This window comes from Gambusia affinis, linkage group LG19 (genome assembly GCF_019740435.1).
Source record: "Gambusia affinis linkage group LG19, SWU_Gaff_1.0, whole genome shotgun sequence".
NCBI classification, from domain to species: domain Eukaryota; kingdom Metazoa; phylum Chordata; class Actinopteri; order Cyprinodontiformes; family Poeciliidae; genus Gambusia; species Gambusia affinis.
The window spans coordinates 20,864,847-20,884,983 of NC_057886.1; the positions used below are offsets into that span (position 1 = coordinate 20,864,847).

The window sequence follows — 20,137 nt, forward strand, 5'->3', positions numbered from 1 at the left end:
CAGTTTGAGTTTGTGCTTCTTAAGCCCCGCCTTTCCGTCCGGATCCACCAATGAGAAGTTGAGTAATAACGAGCCCGGATGTAAACACGGAAGTACCGTGAAGAAACCAAAAGACACGTCGACAGTGAACCAAAACACTCCTCGTTTATCTAAAATCATATTAAATGTTATGTATTCTGATCTTTGATATATTTTAGTATATTTATACTTCACATTGGTGTCTCCAATACACCAACAATGGATAAAAGCGGAAGTTTGATGTTAGCTACCGAGAGATACGGCAGCGGGCAGGTTTGGAAATATTCAGTAAGTGATGGAGTGATGAAGAGGACGAGGGCTGGGAGTGAAGCTGGGTCAAGAGGGAACTCAGTTGTTGGATTCTTTAAAGTAAGCGTCTTTTATATTTTGTAGTTCTCTTAGTTTATAAAAACTGAGATTTTAGACGCCTTCACTGTTGGTTTCAGAGCGTCTTCCTGCCTCAAGGATACCCAGAAAGTGTCAGCAGTGATTATCTTCAGTACCAGTTCTGGGATACTCTTCAGGTGCAGTAAATATTTAAATCAATACAGAGTATCCTATGACTACTTTTGGGTCGTTATAGATAGAAAATGTTGTTAATTTCCGGCAAAATACTCAGAAAATTTGAAAATTACATCAGAAATTTTCTAACTTAAAAAGTCAAAAATGTATGAGAAAGAAAACTCAGAAATTTTTATATTGTCAGAAATTTTCTTGAAAAACTTGGAAATGTTTGATTTTTGAGTTTTTTCAAGAATTTGCTGAAAACTTGAACTTAAAAAGTTCCTTTTCTTTTCTGAGATTAATCTCAAAATGTGAGTTTTTTTCTAGCAAACTTTTCAACTTTTCAAACTCAGAAATTTTCCAGTTTTTTTGTGAAAATTTCCAAGATTAATCTAAACATTTTCAAAGTTTTTTGGCAGAACTGTACTCCTCTTTTTTTTCTATCTATCATGCTGTATCTTAGGTATCCTGAGCTGAAAGACTGAAGTTTTTTTATTTATTTACAGGCTTTCTCCAGTTCTCTGTCGGGGACTTTGGCCACTCAGGCTTCCCTCAAAGGTGTTGGTGTTGGAAACCAGGAGGCGACTGTAGCTGCAGCCACAGTTACCTGGTTATTAAGAGGTGCACCTTTAACATAAACATCTATAAAAATACATTAATATTCATGCTATCATGTTATTATCTAAAAGTGTGTGTTATCTGCAGATGGTACTGGCATGTTGGGAAGAATCCTCTTTGCCTGGAGGAAAGGGTAAGTTATGATTTGCTTTGCAGATTTAATGAATGTTTTTAATGTTTAAATTATTTTTTTCTACACTTCAGGAGTAAGCTGGACTCGGAGGCTAAAAAGTGGAGGTATGAACGAAATTTAATATACTTCTGCTCTCCTATAATTACGCCTGTCATTGTCATAATTATTTAATGTTGTTATTCCTTTCCAGGCTTTTTGCTGATGTTCTCAACGACATTGCAATGTTCATGGAAATCTTGGCTCCTCACTTTCCTGCCTGCTTCACTTTGATAGTTTGCACTGCAGGAATATTCAAGGTAAAAATAAAGTATTTACACCAGAGAAGCATCTGCTTAGTTTGCTGTTCTGTGAGATCAATATTTGAAATATTATTATTATATTATTATTATTTTTCATTTAACTCTCATAATGTTTGTCATTTCCAGTCCAGATATGCTGTGAAATCCTTACAGTTTGAGTTTAGCTCCAGGTTTCTAACAGAATTTTAATAAAAACAGTTAAATCAAATATGTAGTTGTTCATGCATTGTGATTCAGTGCTTTATAAGACTCGTGAATGGTTTGAATCCTGGAATTTCTGGCGTGAAGTTTGTTTCCGTTATAGATAAACCTGCAGAATTTACCGTTTAAAACATAAAGTCTGTTTTGTGTTTTCCTGTTTTTGTTTTCTTCAGTCTATTGTTGGCGTCGCCGGAGGAGCAACCAGAGCTGCACTCACTGTTCATCAGGCGCGCAGGGACAACATGGCGGATATCTCTGCCAAAGATGGCAGTCAGGTAATCTCCCCTTTGACAAAATATGAATTAAAATGTAAATCTTTTTCTGATATGATGAAATCAAGCATGCAGTAAACCAGCTCTCACTGCTGGAAAGTCTTATTTACTTTGGGTAAGCTAAAAAAAAACATAATTGTTGAAAAGGCAGCAATTTTTTTGGATTAATTTATTACCATTCTTCCTATTTTTTTAATTATACTTTTCGTATACAATTTTAAAAAATTAAATAATGTTTTTTGTCACTGTGGGCTTAAAAGTGTCTTTACTTTCAGCAGAGTAAATATACTTTACTCCACCAGACACAAGCAATATTTTCAATAAGGCTAAATTTTTAAATTTTAAAGTTAAATTAAGTTCTTTATTATATATTTTAAAATGTAGTTATTTTTTGCACTTAGCACAAGTGTTTTGTATTTTATTTTATTTATTTTTTGTCACTATTTGCTTAATGAAAAATCATTTTTAAGACCAACAGTGTATAAGGTTAAACCCACATCACTTTTTTATTTTTTCATTTGATTTTTTATTTTATTTCTTAAATTTTCTGTCATGTTTTGTGCTAAGAACTTATTTATTTGTTTATTTGTTTGTTTATTTACTGTCATTATGGGCTTTTTGTTAAACCTACCCTTCGGTATTAAATCTCTTTTTATTGGTCTGATGTTATATTCTAAACTTAAATATTGTATTTTTAGTGATAGAGCTACTAAAATAAATGACGTTTTCAATAATATCTACATTAATGAGTAATATAAGAAATAAAGTTTGTTTTCTCTCATGTTTTCTGCAGGAAACTTTGGTTAATCTTGCTGGTTTGCTGGTCAGCCTGTTACTGATTCCTCTTGTCACTGATAATCCAGTGTAGGTTTTGATGTTATTTCCAACTTTTACATGTTTGTCTTTTTAAAAGTTTAGTAATTCTTCATTCTTTGGATGTTGCAGCCTGACCCTCAGCCTCTTCTTCCTCTTTACTGTCCTTCACCTCTTTGCCAACTACAAAGCTGTGCGTTCGGTTGTCATGGAAACCTTCAATGAGGCACGGCTTTCCATCGTGATGCAGCAGTACCTGAAGGACGGACGAATCCTGAGTCCATCTGAGGCCAATCAGAGAGAACCCGTTTTCCTACGTTTGTTAAAACTTCCTTTTTTTTTTCTTTTTTTTTTAGGTTGTTCCTGTTGTGTTATTAATATTTTTTTCATATTTCTCAGAGTTTGGAAAAACCACACCAATTAAACTTGGCGTGAGGTTACAGGACGTTGCTCAAAGGTGATTCCAGAAATAATTTTTGCTAACACAGATTAAAACTTTAGCTCTGTTTTGACTCACTTTGTGTTTTGTAGCTCAGAGGAACTGAATTTGGCTTTAAAGGAAAACAACATGCCGTTCCTGTTGGGAATCAGAAACGGTATTCTACTCTTTTCCACTGAATGACTCTTTAGTTTACTAACTTTTAAATATTTTTCAACCTTGTTCTGCTTGTTGCAGGCTGCATTTGTGTTTGTTTGGGAACAGATGCATCAGTTCGTGATGAAATCAGAGCAATGTGCCAGGCTGCTTGTGTCAGCAACATACTAAGTTGCCCAACCGCTTTGAAACCAACGCGGCAAAGTGAGTGAGCTTTTCTGCTCTGTATTTGCACAAGAATTTGTTTCAGTGCTTCATTAAATACACATTGCATTTTTATTCTTAATTTAAGATTTGTGGGAAATTGTGCACGAGAGTCAGAAGCAGATGGAGGCACATTTCTCTCCGTTCCTCAAAGGTGAGCTTACACAAGTTTGAGTTTGTAATGTGTGTCTCTGTGAACATGATTTGTTAATAAATCCGTAATATTTAGGTGTTAAAGCTGCAGGATGGGACACAGAAAGGACTTTGCTGGACTGGGATGAGTGGCGAGTGGAGTGGAAAATAAAAAACAGCTGAGCTGCTTTTTTGGTTTATTAAACATCTGAATTTTTAATTGTTTTCTAATTCGTTTAAAATTAAAATGTTACAGCTCTGAACTATTGGGGAAGAATGTAAATATTTTTGTATAATTTGTTAATAAAAAGAATGATTAAACTCTTCGTTTCATTCTCCACATATTTATTCTACTCCGTAATTACAGGCATGAAAATATTTTTTATTAGTGTTTTTTAATGTTTGTTTGAATAGTTTTACAGCTCATGTTTACAGAAGAATTGGATGCATAAGTTGGAAATTATGTTGGGTTTCTTGCTATCCTAATAGACTCCGACATTGGCACATTTCCAGCTACATTTTTTAGTTTTTCTGAAAGTTATATGAGGAATCAATTGTAAGAATAATTGATTTTAGCTTGTATTTCAAAATTACAAACTAAGTTTATAAAAAATGGGTTTATGCCCAGAAACTAATTAATACAAAACTCATAGAAAATATCCTAAAAGTTTGATTGCTATAAGTTGTGTTATTAAAATTCAACTTGTTTGTTGTTGTTGTTGTTACAGTTGCAAATTTCACTTTAAACATAAAAATGCTTTAAATAAATCTTCAAAAGAGTTTACATTTGTGTTCAATTAATTCACATGGGTGCTTATAATTACATATTAGCTGTGCAGTCGAAATGAACAACATATTTTAGCCCTAGATAACAGTTACAAGAAATACCAGAAAAAACCCAATAACATCCGGTTGTAAAGTTTTAGGTTTATCTACCAACATCCGTTAGGCTAAAAAAAAAATGTAACCAGTTGTATTTAAGAAACTTTTTAATTTTGGGTGTTAATTATTTTAAACTATAAATTCCACCTGGAATTAGTATTAGAATTTTCCGAAAAACATTAAAACATTTCACAATTTTCTTCTTTTTTTGACGATGACGGTTAATATCGAGCTATTATTTTGAAAATATGAACCGGATGTTGCGTATTCTTTATTGCTTATTTTATCCTTTTCTGTAAACGTCGGGATTCTAAAAACATTACGTTTTCTTCGAACATTAACTTTATGGTGTAAAAAATGGGAAGGTATAAGTGTGCTTACAACTGCGAGACCTCGACAGACCCGGATGTTAAGTTCTTTAAGTGAGTTCTTTACGAACACGTAAATAAATAGCAGGTAGCTAGCTTAGAGATGCAATGCTAGTTAATGATAATACGTAGCATTAAATAATTTGTTCTAGAAGTTGTTTTCCAACGTTATATTAATGTGCAAAATCGAGACAACATCCGAGTGGATAGCTGTCCCAAAATAAAAGGTAAAAAATATATTTTTAGAGTTTTAAGTGGAGTGTTGTTGAGTTTTGAGTGAAAAGAAAGCGGCTAATGTATTCAGAAAATCCTTTTCAGTTCGAGTCCACGCCAACAAGCATGGAATGTGCAAAAATAAAACAACTTTAACACTGAAACTGCCCCTTCCTGAACTTTAACAAATGAAACAGGTTTTAAAAATATCAAATTTAATTTTAAGTATTTTGCTATTTGTTTGGAGTAATCTATTCCAGGTTAGAAGAGTCTAAATATTGTAGTTTTTAAACTGGACTAGTTCTAATGTGATTCACATGCAAAAAAGTATATTTTTTATAAAAACAAGTGACAGTAATATGGATCTTTAGTTAACAAATAAAATAAAGATTTCATAAATCACAAACTAGATTTGAATAATTCTTCTCAAACCCCACAGTTTGTCATGGCAGGTTCTGGTTGTAAAGGGGATTTTTAAACTATATTCACTTGACTTTATCGATTTTGCTCTTAGTGTAGGATAATCTAGTCCAAGTTTAAAAAATTTAAGATAACATTTTCTTTTTTATAAAATGCAAATCATTATTATTAATCATTATTTAAAATAAGTTATTAAAATGTTATTAGCTACGGTAATCTTTCTGATTTATTAGCACAAAATAAAAGCCTTTCTGTCCAGAAAAAGACCAAAGAAACAGTTCTGCTGTGGAAAACATTTCTCGTTACACTTATTTTTAAATCAAAAGAGAGGATTGTGGTGGAAAATTTTATTTTCAGGTAATATGACAAACATCAGATTTATAAAGTTAAATCACATGATGATAAAATTTTCAATCACAGAATTCCTTGCCAGCTAAAATCAGAAAATATGAGGTTAGCACTTAGGCTAAATGAATGTAATAATTATTGAATAGTGAATAAAAATCAGAAAAAAACATTATAAAAGTTAGTTTTTATATATTTTGCAGCACTGTCGAAGCATTTGGGAACAGTTGGACTAGAGACTCATTTCAAAGCTTATTAATACTCAAATTTCCCTTAACTATGACTAATTTTCTGATCTAATGGTCGACACGTTACTGCAGGTTTCCGCTGTACAATCCCAGAAAGCTTAAGAAATGGCTCTCCAACATGAAGATGAAGGACTGGGCTCCTACTCGCTTCTCCGCGCTTTGCATCAATCATTTCGAGGAGCGGCACATCGACAGAACGGGGAAGTGTGTGACTCTTCGAGACGATGCAGTTCCCACCATATTTTCACCTCATGACAAAACTCAGAAAAACAAGGTTTGAGTTCAGATCTCCTAATTTGGATGGACTCATTTAAATATATTTAATATAATATATTTTCTGGCTTTTTGGAAAAATCTTATTACATCACCTTTTTATGCAGGTTTCTCCTGGCAGAGGACGTAGGAGACATAAGGTAAAACCCTAATAAGTTCATTAAATGTTTTTATCCAAAATGTAAACATATAATAACACCGGGCGCTCATTTGCTTCTTTTCTATATGAATGCAGCCTAATATAAGTGCTAAGTCTTCAGAGAAAGAGTCAGCTTCATCTGCAACATCTTCTGTCGCCACAAACGGCAACGTTAAAAACAAAGAACTCAACCAGAGAGACGAACAGCAAACAGGGTAAGTAACCCTATTAAAAACTCAAAACATTAATCAATAATGTATCAACTTTCCAGGTGAATCAACTGAAAAAGGAGAAGAAGCTCAGTTTGTTGAAGACTGATGTGATTTTTTTTTTTAGAATTCTGATTTTTTTTTTTTATCAGAATTTTTTTTTTTTTAATTCAGTTCAGTTCAGTTTTCTTATATATTTCCAAATTTAAACAAGTTTTCAAAACCGATTCAGGTTATGTACAAAACTTTTGTCAGTTGACTGAAGTCGTATCTTAAATTCAAGGTAATTTACATTACAGCTGAAATAATTACCGGTAGTCTATTATTCAAATAATAATTTAGTAATTGAATAATCGTTAACTGGAGTTATAGACTCTGAAAAAGGCTTTTTGTTGAAAGGTCGACATGTTCAGAGCGGTAATTAAGACAAAATTGTAAAAAATACATATGTATACATTTTGCAATTAGGATAAAAAAGGGTTAATCTCTAAATGAGCTGAGCTCCAATATGAAGAGTTTTGTTCTACACAAAACTCTTCAAGTGGCATTTTTAGCTTCACCTAGTTTGAATTCCATAAAACCAAATCTTCTTTTGCCAATCAATTATTAAACTATTAATATTAAACTATTATCCAATTAGTAACTATTAATAAATCAATACAGTGTAGGACTAGTAGTCAAAAATGTGTCCTATACAGTATCGATGTTAAGTCAAGCAGAAATGGCTGAACTTTTCACGTTAGAAATACTTTTATAGCTGCAGATGCATCCATGTTTCTTTCCTTGGTTTATGTTTGGATGTTTACCTGTTTAACGTGTTAAACTTTTCTGTATTTATGATCAGAGATAAAGATCATAAAAGCACTGAAAAATGGAGAATCATAGTTGATGAGCGGCTGAGGAAGATCGACTCATTTCCACATTTCTTTCATGGAGATTACTGCGTGCCACAGGTAAGTGAGTTAGCAGTTTTACATCCTGGTTATCGAACAGGTGTATTTTTACCTTCTTTAAAGGGGAACTATAATGCAATATTCATATTTTACACGTTTTATATTTCCATTTAGGGCTAAACTGCTTCTAAAAGCAGCCTGAACTTTTTAATAAAGCACCCAGCATTTTTTTTTTGGCAAAAGTTTATATTTTTGGTGTCTCGAAAATTAGTCCTTTCAAAAACCTTCTTAATATCGAGTCACATTCAACAGGCATTGAATGTGACAGTAGGGTTGCCGTTACTTAGCAACCCTACTGGAATTCCTCCCGTCACCTAGCAACCCAAGCTGAGCTCCAATGTATTTGGTCAGCTGGTTTTACCACAGTATGCGCTACATTGGCTACTGGAAAAGACAAGTGCTTTGTTAATGTTTTATCATGCAGACACTATTTGCTGCATTCTTGTTAGATGCGTAGAAGGTTTAATTTCTGCTTTTCAAAGATGCATTTGTAAACGATGAGTTTACACTAACCTGCTCAAGAAAGCATTATAGGTCACCTTTGACAATGTTGTGATATGATGGTAGGTTTAAGTCCTGTATGATCATCTAATAAATTTTTTTATGTCCAATTTTTTCTTTTTCTCGAATCAACAGAATATCCAATGGGCTCCAGATGATGATTTCAGTGTAAGGAGCAGCAAATATTTAAAAATAAAATTTTGTGTTGCACAAATAGTGTATAATTGTAATTATTCTGTTGAAATAATTTCTACAGGGAGAGTATCAAGACTCTGACAATGTTATAGAGGTATTCTCAGTTTCATAATTACTAAAAAGTTGGCCAGAAATTCAAACAAACAGTTGTTATTTCCGATGCTACTGGATGTTATGGTTCCAGGTGAAAGGGGCGTGGCAGTGGCTGGGACTGGACGTCAGGGGCCCGCTGCCGCAGACGCTGAATGGACACAGGTACATTTTAACGCTGACAGACTTCTACTCCAGGTGGGTGGAGGCCGTCCCCATGCAGTCCTGCCTCCCATCCGCCGTGGCGAAGAACATTGCCGACATCATCGCACACTTTGGGTATCCGCTGAGAATCCTCTCCAGGCTGCCTCATGACGTAGTCCACAGAGTGAGTGTGTGTGTTATTAAACTGGCGTGGGCTGGTTGGGCGTGCCGTGGTGGCGTAGTGGATAGTGCAACCCATATTTGAAGGCCTTGAGTCCTCAACGCGACCGTCGCGGGTTCGACTCCCGGACCCAACGACATTTGCCGCATGTCTTCCCCCCTTTCCTGTCAGCCTACTGTTGTTTAAGGGACACTGGAGCCCACAAAAGACCCCCTGGAGGGGTAAAAAAAATTACTCATGCGTAGTTAAAGAGTACTCCTAAAAGTATTTTTTTTCTTATTGAAAAAATTACTCAAGTATGTGTAATTGAGTAAAAATAACTAGTTTCTATTGAACTCTGCTTAGAGTACATGTTCTCTACTCATTATAAGAGCTCCTTTTGCATTAATTATTGTTTCAGTGCCAATTTGTATAAATTTTTAGATGTTGTCAGTGGTTCCCCCAGCAAATTTTCATAGACCAAGCCAGTAAAAATATTAGAGAGGCACAGCTAAAAAAAAGTATTCTATTTTTAATTTTAAAAATTGATGTATTAGCTTATTGGGTTATACATCTATGTCTTGATTGAGCAAAATAACTGTACAGTACTCTGACCTGAATACGATTGTTTGGAGTGGGATGGCCAGTGTTTTTCAAGAGGGACCATGGCACCCCTCTGCCACCTCTTGGGGTCGCCACTGGATGGCTTAATTTAATTGTGATACTATTAGTAGTTTTCCTTACAATCTGATATAATAGTGCCTTATCAAACGGTTTTCTCACATTGTGTCTTTTTTTTACTTTGCTAGATTAATCTTGAGTTGAAAGATCACCTAAAGGACACAACTGCTCTCGTGGTTTATCATCAGCAGACAGGCTGTGTGGATTTAATCACACCGCAGCTGATTGACAGGTACAGCATACTTGAAACTTACATAGAATACCGTTAATAAAATCAAGTTAATCAATTTCCAATTAAGATCTAACATTTCTGCTCCTCTAACAGGATGGTCAGTGATCTAACAGAGGAGCATGCAGCTGATTGGGATGTTTACTTACCTGCCAAGGTTTTCGGTCTGTGCTTCAAACAGCATTCAGTAACTAAGGAAAGACCTTTTTCTTTGTTGTGCTGCAACGGACGTGAGGCAGTTAAATCCCCCAGAGGATTGGAAGTAAGATATGAACATTTCAGCTTAACTACATTTGTAATATTTCATTATATGTTTGATAATATCAAATTTCCTTTTTGATTCTTTGTTGTTTACTTAGTATGTTAACGCCAAGATCCAAGACAGCGCATTTGTGGTTACATAGAAGTTAATTTGGTAAGTTTTTGTTTTTCTGTTTCGGTTTCTTCATTGAATGCATGTCTTCATTTATGTAAAATAAAGTTAAGGGATTTCAATCCAAGTCGTAAAGATTTATTGAGTGATTTTAAAGATATTTTTATTCTCCATTTGGGTTTCTACTGCTTCTTAAAACAGAAAACAGCCCCAGGACTTATAAAAAACACCCCGTCATGCTTAGTCAATATGTTAAAGTGTTTTGTTGTTTGAAAAATTAGCCATTTCAGAAACTTCCGGAATGTAACTGCCCGTTACCTAGCAACCCCAGCTAAACCAGGCCGTTACCTAGCAACCGAAGCAGAATTCCAGCTCAAACTAAAAGAGCTCACTCTGAACTGAAGTAAAATAAAATCTTATTTAAAAATTGTTTTGTGCAAAAATGTAATGAACATGTTTTGTGTAACCTATAAACCCATCTGTACTCTTTTAAGTTTTTCTAACTTTTCTTTTCAGGTCATTTGAATCATGGCCTCTTTTCCAAACCAGCGAACAGGAATGAGGTTTTCTGTGTGAAAATGTCACATTCCTGATGGGCTGATCAAAATTAGTCTTTATTTGCTGGACAGAAACTGCAGTTGAGGATCTACCAGGGATTTTCTTCGTGTTTTGATATTTAATCCTATTTATTTATTTTGGACATTAGAAATAAACATTTTGATTTCTTGCATTTTGTATTTCTGGAGATTTTGATTTCAGTTGTTGATGGCATGTCGCAATGTATCATGGTTCCATTTTAAATATCACAGCATTTTGTGCATAATTATAAAGTGGTAAAAAAGTTTTCAGATTTTATTCCAAATAAAACACAGTTAACATGTTGCCTGATCTTATTAACCAAGGACCTATATCACTGATTGGTGGGACGTACTGATAATGGGGAAAAATATTATAAAACAGAGAAAGATTCAACTTAATCTCAGTCAATATTGCCATTGGAAGATTCACCAATGCTAATTGCATTGTCACAATTTTCTAATATTGTGCTGCACCTTTATGTAACTTGAAATCCCATTGAAATATTTTAAGGTTTATAAGTTACATTTTTATTTGAACCGTAATTTTCAATTTTGTCACTGTGAGAAATGAAATGCTGGATTCAGGTTAGTGGAAAATAACTCATCTATTGAAAAGGTTTAGGGCCAACAAAAAATAATAATTCTGACTTTTTCTCAGAAATCTGACCTTTTTTCTTTTTTTTTTTTTTTAAGAAAAAAGACAAAATTCTGGAAATTTATTTTCCAGATTTTATTTCTGAAAACATATTTTTTTATAACAACAAATTTCCTCAAAACATTACAGAATTCTTTCTTGGAATTTTTTTTTTATCTGAAAAATAGAGAAAAAGAAAAAATTAAGCAAACAAAAAACAGACTTCTTCCTAAAAAAAAGACAGATTTCTGTAAAAATTCAGACTTGTGTCTGGTTTTTTTTTTATATGCTTTTTACTTTTTTAAAATTTTATTTTTAAAAAACATGGGAAAAAATAGATGGGAAAACCTTAAAAATGTCTACTTTCTCAACAAGAAACCCCCCCCAGAATTTTGATAACCTTAAATTTATCAGACGCAATGACGTCAGCAGGCAGTGTACATTTTTACCATCTACAACACCGCCATCTTCTGGTAGACGTCCGGTATTACACCTAACTGTGACATCACGGCTGTCGTTGTGCAGAGTGGAGGGTTTTTTTTAAGTGTGCAGCCAACCGCAAGAAATGGTGAGTGTGGAAAACCGATTCAGTTCACAGTGTGTAACGCCCTATATATTCGCTAAACCGTACTTGTTTTAGTCATCAAACCCTTCTCTGAGCGGTTAACGGTTTGTTTATCTGCGGTTCAGACACGTTTAACATCGTACCTCCATCTGAAAGCCGATGTCTTTGTTCAGCTAACCCGTGCTAACAGCGGCTAGCTTCCGCTAAATAACGTCAACACACCAGCTGTACGGAGCTGGTTATAGTTGTCTGGTTTAAAGTAAACTCAGCGTCAGTTTGTTCTGACAAAGAACAGATCGCCTAACTGTGATGTACTTATAATGTCTAGTTAAACCAGAAACGTATTTTTAATTTATTTGCCAAATTAGGACGAGGAAGCTAAGTAGCTCAGCTAACATTAACGGCTATTTATGTTGAAGTGGTGCTGAGAATCTTCTTCCAAGAGATTATTTAAGGCTAGAAGAGCTCAAACATTATGTGTGTTTATTACTTGGTAGTTTAGGATAATAGGGACGTGAAGTAAAACTTAATATTAGGTTAAACTTCTAGTATAGGGTAACACTGTCGCAGCTAAACAGTTTGATCGTGATAAACCTAACAGAAGCACTGTTCTTCCTTGGGGGATTTCGAATGATCGATAGACCATCTTTGATCAACTTCTGTTCAAATTTCACTTAAATTGGTAAAACCTGAACAGAATCATTTCACATTGAGAAAGTATCCCTAAAAGTACAGTTTTTATATCTGCGAATTGCTTAACTTTTGTAAGAATAAGACATAGATATAAGCATGACAATAAATCGAGATTAATTGAAAATAGTTTAGCTTTTTAAATGGACCTAACATAACTAACGTAATTGAAAAAGGTGTTAATTTTAAAACTTTTTTGGCAGTTAAGTCTGTTAGATAGGGCACACATCAAAAACTGTTATATTTAATGTCACTCAAGTATTTTTATATATGGCTAGAAGAGCTCAATTCAATTCATTGTCCAAATTGAATTAACCTGGACTAAAATATTCAGAATCCATTATAGATTCTCTGAAACACAGTTTGAAACATGTTAAAAAAAATTACCCACAAAAAATGTATATTTTTAATAGGACATATACCACTGGATCTACAATCTGTGTAGAACAATTTGTTCCAGGTGTGACTTGGCTGGTAACCTAAACTGTTCACAAAAGAGCATTGAAAAATATTTCTGAAACGTATTTTGTAGAGTAAAGGTTGACTTTTAAAGAATTTGCAATAAATATAAAGTTATCTGATTCAGGTTTTTTCTGCTGCTCAGTCACTATTAGGAGTTCAAAACTCCATTTTTGTGTCTTGACACTTTGATGTAAAGTTTCACAAATTGATATAAAGCTTTGTGTCACAGTAAAAAATAGAGATAATTATTTCTGATTAATTTTACTGAATAAATTACCAATCTTACCAGTGTTTCATGTCATGAAGTGTTCAAAATTATTTTTAATTTTAGATAAAATCTCTTTTGTATAACTTCTGCTTTACTTTACTCCGTTTTTAGGACGTGTTTTTAATGATCCGACGCAACAAGACAACCATCTTCACAGATGCCAAAGAGTCGACCACAGTCTATGAACTGAAGCGCATTGTTGGAGGCATTTTAAAGAGGCCACCTGAAGATCAAATGCTTTACAAGGTGAAATATTATCCCTAAAACCACCCATATTACATCTGTTGATGTGAATATTAAGGTATGTTTATTAGTTTTAGCAGCAGTTATAAAACAGGATGGGCTGCTGTACAATGATGTTTAAAAAATCTGCGCATGCCAATGTTTATTTTTCCTATGAATTAAAATCTAGCATTTTTTTCCCTGTAATTGATTCCCCTTTTTATCATTATTTCTTGAAATACACCTTTCTCAATTTGTATAAGTAAAACTTCTTGATAGAAGGAGAATAATTTTACATCTGAATCTGTGAATAATTTTAGATTCAACTGTATAGACTTTACCCTGAAACTGACGACTTTTACTTGCATAAATATACATGTCGGGTTCAGGGTTAGTAAGATATAAACATGACTTTCAGATTAAATGTCACACTGAACGTTTCATTCTTTTGTACGAATAAGAACGATTGAAAGGCAAAAATATAAAGTTTTTTGTTGGTGAAGATGAAGAGTAAAGCAATCAAAAATCAAATCAAACATATATATTTTGCATTGTTGTTGACAGTCAGTGAATTCTTCTACGTTTCCTCCAATTATGTCAGGTGGGTAGCTTTACAACGTTATTACTAAAGTGTTTGAGGAAAATGTGCTGAAATGACTAAATCTATGACACCAATTATAAGAGCAGATGTCAGTGAACAAATCTGAACGAGTCATAAACTGGAGGGGGCGAAAAAGACAAGAAACGGGAAGCGTGTAAATACTGTAAAAATACAAACGGGGAACTCTGTGGGATGTTCTTACCAGAAGTATTCAGCCTCAGGAAAAACAGTCAGCTTCCTTTAGCTGGTGGATGGGGTTTTATTTAAAATATTTGGAAGGATTTTATGCAGTTTTTATTAACTGTGGATTGTAAAATTACAGGTTACTTTTGCTCTTGTGTCCTTCAGGATGATGTTGTGCTTAGTGACAATCAGACTCTTGGAAACTGTGGCTTCACAAATCAAACGGCCCGACCTCAGGCTCCCGCCACAGTGGGGTTAGCGCTTCGTCTCAGCGGTGAGTCGCTGTCTCTGATCGGAAACATTCATTCATTTTTCCCTCTGAGCTACAGCTGGAATTTTTGGTTTTTGAGGATTTTAATTTTTGGGAAATCTAGATTTTGTTTCACCAATATTAAGGGCGAGGGGCTTCCTTAGTTCAGATTGGCGGCCATCTTGTTTGATAAGTGTGTTTTACAGTTTCTGTTTATTTGAACTTTGAATTCAGGTCAAAATATTAGGCCCAGGATACCATTTTCTTTTTGTTAGGAGAATAAAGTCAAATTTCATTAGAACTCTGACAAAACATTAAAACGAAGAATGCTGTGAAGATATACTTTGGGACATGTTTTCTGATAAATACTTTCTCTTTTAACTCATAAGCATCAAATTATTACCAGTAGCAGAAATTTGAAACGATTGAGCAAGCAAGTACATTTCAAAGAAAACCACACGGATTGATCTTTACGACTTTATTCTCATAAAAATGACTTTTTCTTTTAATTTTAACATGGTTTTCTGGTAAAATGTGTTTTTATTCTGCTATTATTGGAATTACTTTTTTAATATTAAAGAAATAATATTGTAGCCTGACTATAAAACAACTCAAAGAAGACTTGCACTGCAAAAACACTTACTTAGTCTTACTAAGTATTTATAGTCTAGGTTTTGGTTCAAATACTTTAGCACACTGGAAATGAGACAAAACTGACTAGCAGGTAACTTTTCAACAAGATTAAGGTGCTTGTTTTAAGTGAGGAATTATTGAAAACAAATTAGAAAGTATTGGTTGCACTGGCAGATTATTTAACTTCTAACAGGTTAAATGTTAGATTTTAACTACTAAAACTTAGTAGTTAAAATCTAACTAACTTAGATGTAGTGATGGGTAAATGAGGCCTCACGTACCGTTTGGACCAATAGCAAAACTGTATTGATACTATGTCGATGTTGTGTTACTGAATACTGACACCTGCTGGACATTAAAAATCCCTACAGGCAACGTAGTTAGACTGATTTGATGACCTAGTCCAGCGGTTTTCAAAGTGTGAGGCGCACCTCCCCTGGGGGGCGCCAGAGCACTTTAGGGGAGGCGCGGTGCGAGGGAAAAAGTAAACCGGAAAAGCTATTTGCTTGCTGTCTACTGATGTGAGAGAAACGTCTTTTACGCACACGATCAACTCTGTGGATTTAGGAAAAAGTTGGTAGTGGGGTGCGCGTGTGGAGCGGGGATCAGTGGAAATGTTTCCCCCCTTAGAGGATGTTTTGGCCAGTGATGTCAGTAACGTTACTGACGTCGGACCACTTTTTTCAGTAACGAGTAATCTAACGCGTTGCTATTTCAAATCCAGTAGTCAGACTACATTTACTTATCAAAATCATTTTTGCGTTACTGTCTTCTTTTGTTATTTAATCGTATTTCCTCTACTCTTCTTGTCGAGTGACCGACGTCTCTATGCAACAGAAACGTTAAAAATGGGGGGAGATGCGCATTTTGTTGGTGGAAAAACTGGAACTATTTTCAGTTTCTGTCGCCAAGTCCGATTATTATAAGCGGCTTTGGGCTTCATCTTTTAAAAGTCGCTTGCAAATTTAATGAGTTGCTGGTTGCGCCTTTTTGGGCTCATTTTTGAACGTGAAGTTGCTCATTTGGGCTTGGAAATAATCAGAGACTCATAATAAATCCCAGAATTTGTCCGTCATTAAGGTAGTTTTACTCAGTCTTTCCCTGTTCATCATTTCCTGGATGATCCGTCCCGCTGTGTCTTTGTTAATGTCAAGTTAATGTGTTACCTCTCAATGACATCGAGCTTCGCGTTGCGCTCCAGAAAACTGCAAACATCGAGACCAATATGAACAGCGCAATAAACGTGAAAACAGCCACGAATAAACATGTCCGTAGTTGGCAATAGTTATAATGGCAAGTTAGCACCGTTATAATTATTAATATTACGGTAAGTGTCGCAGCCATCGGAGCTGTGGAGCTGCAGGAGGAGATCTGTGCGCTGCGACATCAAACTCAGGGGCGTAACGCAGAATCTGGAGGCTGGGGGGAGGGGGGCTTTAAAATCCTTCTTTGAGTTTTTCAGACAACAGTGGACCACACAAATTACTCATGTTTTTTATTTTTTGTACTGTTTTTTGTACAATCTCCTCTTCAGTTCAACCTTATCAGTGGAGACACATTGTTGATGTTACCATTATAAAATAAATTACAATTAATTATTGACAAAGCTCAATGTAATTTTCACAGGAGGCAGAACATTGTTGTTAGCAGCTGCTGAAAGTAACTAAAAAGTTACTTTTAGTGTAACTTAGTTACTTTCCAAGTCAAGTAGTCAGTAATATAACTAAGTTACTTTTTCAAGGAGTAATCAGTAGTCCGATTAAAGTTACTTTTTCAAAGTAACTATGCCATCACTGGTTTTGGCCAGAGCAGGGCTGAAGGTGGAGTTTTTACAACTCCACCCCCCTCGGTGGGGGGGGTGGAGTTGTAAAAACTCCACCCCCCCCACGGAGGGGGTGGGGGGGCGCAGCAGGCATTGTGCTCCTTGGAGGGGGGCTCACCCTTTCATACTTTGAAAACCCCTGACCTAGTCTATACAACAAGATTCAAGTCATTGTATTTTATTGTATATTATATATTGTATCTTCCGTGAAATTCAAAATATATTTGTTATTCTTCGATACAGTAAATAAATAATGTGAACATGAACCAAGTGATGAAAATGAGGATGCTTGTGGACTGTTTTGTTTTTTTTCCCCACAAATTTTTATTCAAAAAAATAAGTTTTTCCAATATTTTGAAATTTAGTCTGTTCCGTTTTTTTGACACAACTTCTCCTGTGTAGAAAAAATAATGTAAACAATACATTTCTATGAAATAGTTTATAAAAAGCAACTGAGTAATTTGTAGAATGGCTGTATACCTGAGTTTATCCTGGGTGCATCTGGCACTATAATGCCTCAGCATTGAGGAGGTGGATTTATTTAAAGAAAACAGATTTTAGTGACACTGTATATTGTTCATATAAATTTTATTTTTCTTTTATATTTATTTTGTACGCAGATCTTTATGGATGTGTTTTGCTGGAAATGTCTTTTTTTTTTTTATTTATATCGGTGTTGTCTTTATTTTCTTTTTTATTTATAGAGGGTAATTTAAGAATAAAATTATGAAATGTATGATTTAAAAGGAGAAACATATGCAACACTTAACCTGCAGAACAACAACGAAGTGATAATCAATGCCTTATTTTCTGATGTAAAATCAAAATGGTCCCAAACTACGAAACCTCTAGTTTGTCTTGAGGCTCCGAGGTTGATGCTGTACCGTAAAAGATCAAGAATTATTTTGGCAAAGGCATCCCGCTGACAGATTCGCTTCCTTATAAACACAGTTTGGGGCGTCAGCGTCATTTCGAAACAGTTCCTGTATTGGTCACGTGACTTGCTGAAAGCAATACGCTCACCGACACGGGGTTTGGTCTTTGGGCTTGACATGTGACGACGCATCGGTGTTGCAGGACCCATCACTACTTAGAGGCCAGTTGTAGAAATAAGCTGAAAAGTTACTTGTAAGTTTGTTTTGTCTTCTTTCAACTGCACTTAGATATTTGAACTAGAAATAGAAAAATACCTAGTAACGTCACTTTTTGACGTTTTCTGTCATTTATTTTTTTTAGAAAAGAAAGTGAGAAAAATAGATTAAAATCTGATCTGCTATGAAAGAAATCAGATTTTATATTTAAGCCTTTCAGGTTCATCTGCAGGTGATTTTTTATTATTTTTTTTTACATCTTTTTTTTCTTCCTCACTTTCCGTCTCCGTTTCCTCTCCCAGATGATTCGTTTGAGCCGCTGAGCATCGAGTCGTTCTCCACTCCGCCGGAGCTTCCTGACGTCATGAAGCCTCAGGACTCTGGAAGCACAACCAATGAGCAGGCGGTGCAGTGAAGGACGGAGCCATGAAACAACAACCGGTCCACAGATCGGGGCTGAGGGAGGGCATCGGGTGGGGTCCAACTCTGGGAAGCGATGCCTCACCGAATGACATTTACCTGACAACTATTCTCAAACGAGGCATAAATAATTAGAGATTTCCCTTAAATTTAAGGGGAGATTAAAGTGGTTTATTTGTGTTGAAATTAACGAGGGCATGTTAGAAAAAAGTTTCACAAGATACCCTGCAGAGAAACCTGACGGACCTGTCACAACACTGTCTGCCATCTTGGGATTAGTGACGGCTGAAGCCAAGAATCGTACCTCTTATTTAATGAATTCTAGACTATTTAGAGGAAGGTGAAAGCTGCCTTGCTCACGGTCTTTGTTTCGCTGACTAAAGAGTTTTAATTGATTAAGTGTGGCTTTTTTTTAGTGTTTTGTGTTTGCGTGTTTCTTTATTAAACTGAAAGTAGGTTTTTGTTTTATTGTTATTTTCTGTCTTTTGCCTGGATGTTTTGCAACCATAAAAAAGGAGTGTATGAATTTCTAAGTTACCGTTTGTATTTCAAAACTTCTGAACAACACTCTAAAATAAAAAGAGATCCACTAGTTTTTATTACTCTTTACCAATCAGTAGTTAATGTTTTCATCAGAAACTACTGAAACTGAACTCAATTATTGATGAACTGTTTTACTGTCGAAACTTTGGAGATTTTAAACATTTTAGAGACATAAAACATCTTGAATGGCCATCATATCACTCCACTATAGTTTACTAATCGCTGCAGTTTCCCCTAAATTTAGCTAATATATTTGCAGATCCAAACCTCAAATTAAATCGATGGTCCTTTTTTTTTTTTATCTCAAAGAAAGAAAATCTGACCCTTGAGGAGCAGAATGAAACCGATTTAGCACATTTTGTTAGCATGTTTGCAAATTCAGGCTGTTAAAACAGGTGGACATTACCAGAGTTGCACTTGTAACTGATTTAACATTAAAACAATTGTTTTTCATCTCTGTGCAGTGTGGTATTTTGATTTACAATAAGTAATGGGTCAATTGTGAGCTAAAAAATAATCTGGGTAATCAAGCATGCAAACTTTATGCAGAAAGACACCAAATTGGGATTTGAACCAAGAACCTCCCGCCCGTAAGGTAACAATAACTGCATTTCCATTTCAAATGTGTGCAAATATTTGTTTATATTGCATTAATGTAGAAAATACACAATTTTGCAATTGTGGTGCTACCATTTAATAAGAAACAAAATTCAAATCACATGAATAAGCTTGTTCACGTGATAAGTCGCTAAAAATAATGGCAAGCCATGGATGTTTTGCAGCCATATTACGCCATATCAGGTGTGACGTCGGCATCTTATTCAGACTGCACATTGTCGAAAAAAAAAACCCATAAAAACGTCATCCTACTACTTCCTGCTGTGGTTTCCTTGGTCATTTCCGCCAGTAGTAACATCCGAAAAAAAGTGATGCGGAAAAAGTTTTTCGTTGCAGAGTTGCGAA

The 20,137-nt window shown here is 34.9% G+C and overlaps 3 protein-coding genes across 4 annotated transcripts; all 3 read left to right on the plus strand.

The window, feature by feature from the left end:
* Positions 1–72: 72 nt before the first annotated feature.
* rusf1 (RUS family member 1) lies at positions 73–4,009 on the plus strand. The gene is made up of 14 exons (XM_044099815.1): positions 73–387; positions 465–542; positions 1,029–1,143; positions 1,228–1,273; positions 1,345–1,377; positions 1,464–1,569; positions 1,947–2,048; positions 2,839–2,909; positions 2,991–3,175; positions 3,258–3,315; positions 3,390–3,454; positions 3,535–3,657; positions 3,746–3,811; positions 3,887–4,009. Exons 1-14 carry the CDS (start codon positions 238–240, stop codon positions 3,970–3,972), a joined length of 1,284 nt encoding a protein of 427 aa, XP_043955750.1. The 5' UTR covers positions 73–237; the 3' UTR covers positions 3,973–4,009.
* A 912-nt stretch (positions 4,010–4,921) lies between these two features.
* Positions 4,922–10,942, plus strand: zgc:153292 (uncharacterized protein LOC100003014 homolog). 2 transcript variants are annotated; one of them, XM_044100396.1, is made up of 12 exons: positions 4,922–5,093; positions 6,338–6,539; positions 6,646–6,678; positions 6,774–6,892; positions 7,731–7,839; positions 8,476–8,508; positions 8,597–8,629; positions 8,720–8,953; positions 9,739–9,842; positions 9,936–10,101; positions 10,199–10,254; positions 10,729–10,942. In XM_044100396.1, exons 1-11 carry the CDS (start codon positions 5,029–5,031, stop codon positions 10,241–10,243), a joined length of 1,143 nt encoding a protein of 380 aa, XP_043956331.1. In that variant the 5' UTR covers positions 4,922–5,028; the 3' UTR covers positions 10,244–10,254; positions 10,729–10,942. The 2 variants fall into 2 exon arrangements, with proteins under 2 accessions (XP_043956331.1, XP_043956332.1); XM_044100397.1 differs by lacking the exon at positions 4,922–5,093 and adding an exon at positions 5,129–5,266.
* Positions 10,943–11,882: 940 nt separating this feature from the next.
* On the plus strand, positions 11,883–19,627 carry elob (elongin B). The gene is made up of 4 exons (XM_044101485.1): positions 11,883–11,992; positions 13,521–13,655; positions 14,581–14,689; positions 18,514–19,627. The coding sequence occupies exons 1-4, from the start codon at positions 11,990–11,992 to the stop codon at positions 18,624–18,626; spliced, it is 360 nt and encodes a 119-aa protein (XP_043957420.1). The 5' UTR covers positions 11,883–11,989; the 3' UTR covers positions 18,627–19,627.
* The last annotated feature ends 510 nt before the right edge of the window (positions 19,628–20,137 follow it).

Bases quoted from the DNA above. Each gene is read 5' to 3' on its own strand.
- rusf1 (XM_044099815.1), top strand. From the start codon at position 238: ATGGATAAAAGCGGAAGTTTGATGTTAGCTACCGAGAGATACGGCAGC. The intron at 543-1,028 runs GTGCAGTAAATA...ATTTATTTACAG, and splicing joins AGTTCTGGGATACTCTTCAG to GCTTTCTCCAGTTCTCTGTC. The intron at 1,144-1,227 runs GTGCACCTTTAA...TGTTATCTGCAG, and splicing joins AGTTACCTGGTTATTAAGAG to ATGGTACTGGCATGTTGGGA.
- zgc:153292 (XM_044100396.1), top strand. From the start codon at position 5,029: ATGGGAAGGTATAAGTGTGCTTACAACTGCGAGACCTCGACAGACCCG. The intron at 6,893-7,730 runs GTAAGTAACCCT...ATTTATGATCAG, and splicing joins AGAGACGAACAGCAAACAGG to AGATAAAGATCATAAAAGCA. The intron at 10,102-10,198 runs GTAAGATATGAA...TTGTTTACTTAG, and splicing joins AATCCCCCAGAGGATTGGAA to TATGTTAACGCCAAGATCCA.
- elob (XM_044101485.1), top strand. The intron at 13,656-14,580 runs GTGAAATATTAT...TGTGTCCTTCAG, and splicing joins AAGATCAAATGCTTTACAAG to GATGATGTTGTGCTTAGTGA. The intron at 14,690-18,513 runs GTGAGTCGCTGT...TTCCTCTCCCAG, and splicing joins GTTAGCGCTTCGTCTCAGCG to ATGATTCGTTTGAGCCGCTG.